Source organism: Spermophilus citellus (assembly GCF_964194105.1).
Source record: "Spermophilus citellus genome assembly, chromosome: 6".
Classification (NCBI taxonomy): domain Eukaryota; kingdom Metazoa; phylum Chordata; class Mammalia; order Rodentia; family Sciuridae; genus Spermophilus; species Spermophilus citellus.
The window spans coordinates 97,816,619-97,819,795 of record NC_138187.1 but is presented as its reverse complement, the minus strand read 5'-3'; the positions used below and the strand labels follow the sequence as shown (position 1 = coordinate 97,819,795).

The 3,177-nt window shown below is 42.5% G+C and overlaps 1 protein-coding gene across 5 annotated transcripts in view; it reads right to left on the bottom strand.

The window, feature by feature from the left end:
• Positions 1-3,177, bottom strand: part of HEATR1 (HEAT repeat containing 1) — a 47,938-nt gene that overhangs the window by 2,349 nt on the left and 42,412 nt on the right. For all 5 annotated transcript variants that reach the window (XM_081296939.1, XM_081296935.1, XM_081296936.1 and 2 more), the window contains 2 exons: positions 2,749-2,907; positions 1,093-1,201 (listed from right to left, as the gene is read on the bottom strand). In XM_081296939.1, the coding sequence (XP_081153065.1) occupies positions 1,093-1,201; positions 2,749-2,907 (268 nt within the window). The remainder of the gene's footprint in view (positions 1-1,092; positions 1,202-2,748; positions 2,908-3,177) is intronic.

The following is a 3,177-nucleotide window of genomic DNA, read 5'->3' as shown; positions in this document are numbered from 1 at the left end:
CTAAAAAAATGAAATATCAAAATTAAAATCTGGGTCCATTTGTCATCCTGCCTCAGTTATCAGCCTAATTTTCAACGTCCTGTGTTATCTAGCATTTGTTCCCTCAGAGTGGAAGAAGTGCATGGGTGGCCCAGGGCACATGGTGCACTCCCCTCTGCCTTCCCTCCCTCCTAAATGAGAGTGCCTGGCTGCTCAATAGAACAGAGCCCGGGAGTAGAGCAGGCACATCCAGACCCAAAGCTCAAGGAAATGCTGTTCTTAGAAGCTCACACAGCCCCTCTCCAGGGGCAAGTCACAAAGCAAGATGCTCTTCTGCTTATGAGAATCAGCAAATCAGTGTGCAAGTAGTGGTCCCCTTGCCCAGCATTCCTGCTTAACAGAAAGGGCTGTTGAGGGAGGGGTACGACGCACAAGGGTATGAGCTCCAGCTGGGACAAACCTGGCTGCATAAATCACCTGTCACACTGGCTTTGTTTCCGCCATCAAACTATTTGGGTCTTAAAGCCTCTAGTTTCTTCCTTTGTAAAATAGGAACAATGTTCTTTACCCTACATGAGAACTGAAGATCATCTGTGTAGAGCATCTTAACACTGAGCACCAAGTGCCATTCACCACTCAAATGGACATTCCAATACATCCTTTTTTAAAAAAACATTCTTTCAGTTGTAGGTGGACACAATACCTTTATTAGTTTGTTTATATGTGGTGCTGAGGATCAAGCCCAGGGCCTCGCATGTGCGAGGCAAGTGCTGTACCGTGAGCCATAACCCCAGTCCCTCCAACACATCCTAATGGCACTAGAGGTTTTGATACATTAACTCCACATCTCGAGACCAAATATTCAGCCATATAAATGTATGAGATTAATGAAAAACAAAACTGTAGTCTGTCTGAATACAAAGAAGGGTAAAGACCGTGACAAGTTCTATAAACAGCGTGAGTGAGAGGTGGTGGCTTCCACTAGCCCATACTCCCACCTGGGAGCGAGGCAGAGGACTGGACCCCTGCTAACCATACATCCAAATCTCTATCAGCATTGGGCACATTTCCACAGAAACTTACTGTAATATTTAATAACAGTTTGGGACCTACCTTCCATCAATTCTGCTAAGAAAGGAATGGATTCTGGTAGCAAAATGATATAATTTTCCTTCAGCTTCTCAGCCAGGGCTACCACAGTAATCAAGGCAGCAAACCGGACCTGACAGGAATAAAAAAAGAACAAAAAAGTGGTTTGTTTTATTGTTCACTACTATTTTACCACATTAAGATATGTTCTGACTTGAGACAAGCTCTTTTCAAACTAAATCTTATTTTACTTCATTATTATGCATTAATATTATTCAACTTTTATCTTAAGATTACCAGTTTAATACTTGGGGTCTGTTTGAAATACGGGTAATTGTACAAATCAAGTTTTTAGAACTCTGTTTTAACACTATCATTTTAACACTATTGTAAACGTCTTTTTATGATTTTTTCTATAAGAAATAATAAAATGCTACTTGCAGGCTCAAGTGTGTCACCATCTGCAGGGGAGGGGTACCGGGCACTAAACCACTGCACCACATCCCCAGACCTATTTTGTATTTTATTTAGAGACAGGGTCTGCTGAGTTGGTTAGTGCCTTGCAGTTGCTGAGGCCGGCTTTGAATTTATGATCCTCCTGCCTCAGCCTCCCAAGTCGCTGGGATTACAGGCATGCACCACCATACCCAGCATGTCACCAAATTTAATTTGCTTTGGAGTTCTCCGGCTTGCTGGGCTGCCTGAGATGATGCCAACCTGGCAATGAAGAGTCTTGCCTTCTCTGGCAGTTGAACTCACCCACAATTACTAGCTACAATCACCACTGCATTGTGAGAGGGGCCAGAGCACCCACATGGATTATACTCTCATCTATTAATAAAACACAGTGTCACAATGTCCTACTTCTGAAATTTAAAAAAAGGAAAAGAAATAGTTTGGATGCTTCTCATACACCTTATCTATGAAAAGGAATGGACGCAGTCACCAGTTACTACTATAATACTGTTCCAGTTTGAAATAACTCAAACTATAAATTTAAAAAAGTAAATCTAATGCTGCAATGTATGTAATCTGTGACTTAAGATTTAAGGGTCCATCACAACAAGTTCCTTATGTTACTTTATAATAAACAAATGTTAAAAATCTGAGCAAATCCTATTAATAGAAGTCTGCTTTGGTCTGATTTATCCAGTGAAGGTCTGTATGGTAATCAATTTGAGAAATGGCTATTCATTTCTAAAATGATTGAAAGTTTCCATAGGGCATTTTAACGCCACCCCACCTGTCCATGTCATCCTGTATCTGTTGCCAAAACTTGCCCAAGAGAATTGTAAACCTAATCTACACAGAAGAGATACTATACATCTACTGCTTTAACTCAAAGGAGTATTCTATGGACAAACTGAAAGCATTTATCTCAGGAGTACAATGACATTTTAAAAATACTGATATTTAAGTCTTGCTGTTCAAGAATTAAAAATATCTAAAAGATATTTTGGTGCTCATGCCTACCACACCTGGGGAGGATGCCTGTCAGTAAATTAAAGTTTCTAGGCTTCAATTTCTGCCCAGCACAGCACACCAGACACCGAGTACCAGAAGACAAACTGCACTGTCCTCCGACTCCAGGCCCAGGTCCTACGGCCATGACCCTACATCAGTGCTGCTGGAATCATGGGGAGTATGCAGCTGCAGAGCTTGTTGCCCACAGCCCCTAACCTTGGGTGAGGAGTCTCTTGTCTTCAGCAGAATCTGGTAGTTCAGGGGTTTCCATAGAGAGTCATCTGCCATGGCCACTGAGAACTGTGCAATGCAGGGAATCAGGTGCTTCGTCACTCGCTCCTGGAACCTCTCCTCTCCTCCAAGCCTGTTTTCCAGCTGTGAAGAGTGGGGCAAGGACTGTAAGCAACACGTCTCATTTTCCTTCTACTGGAAAATGCCTGCTGTAGAATGGTATCTAGTATCTTATAATTTAACTTTCTACAACAAGTATCCTATCTTCTGGAACTCAGTCTCACAACCCTCAGCACCAGCCTTCTCCTCCCCCAAGAAAACCTTGGATAGCTTTCCTCCAGGGGCAGCCACACCCTCACACTTCTGAAAAAGCCATTAAATGGCTAACACTTTTTTTTGGGGGGGGGGTACTGG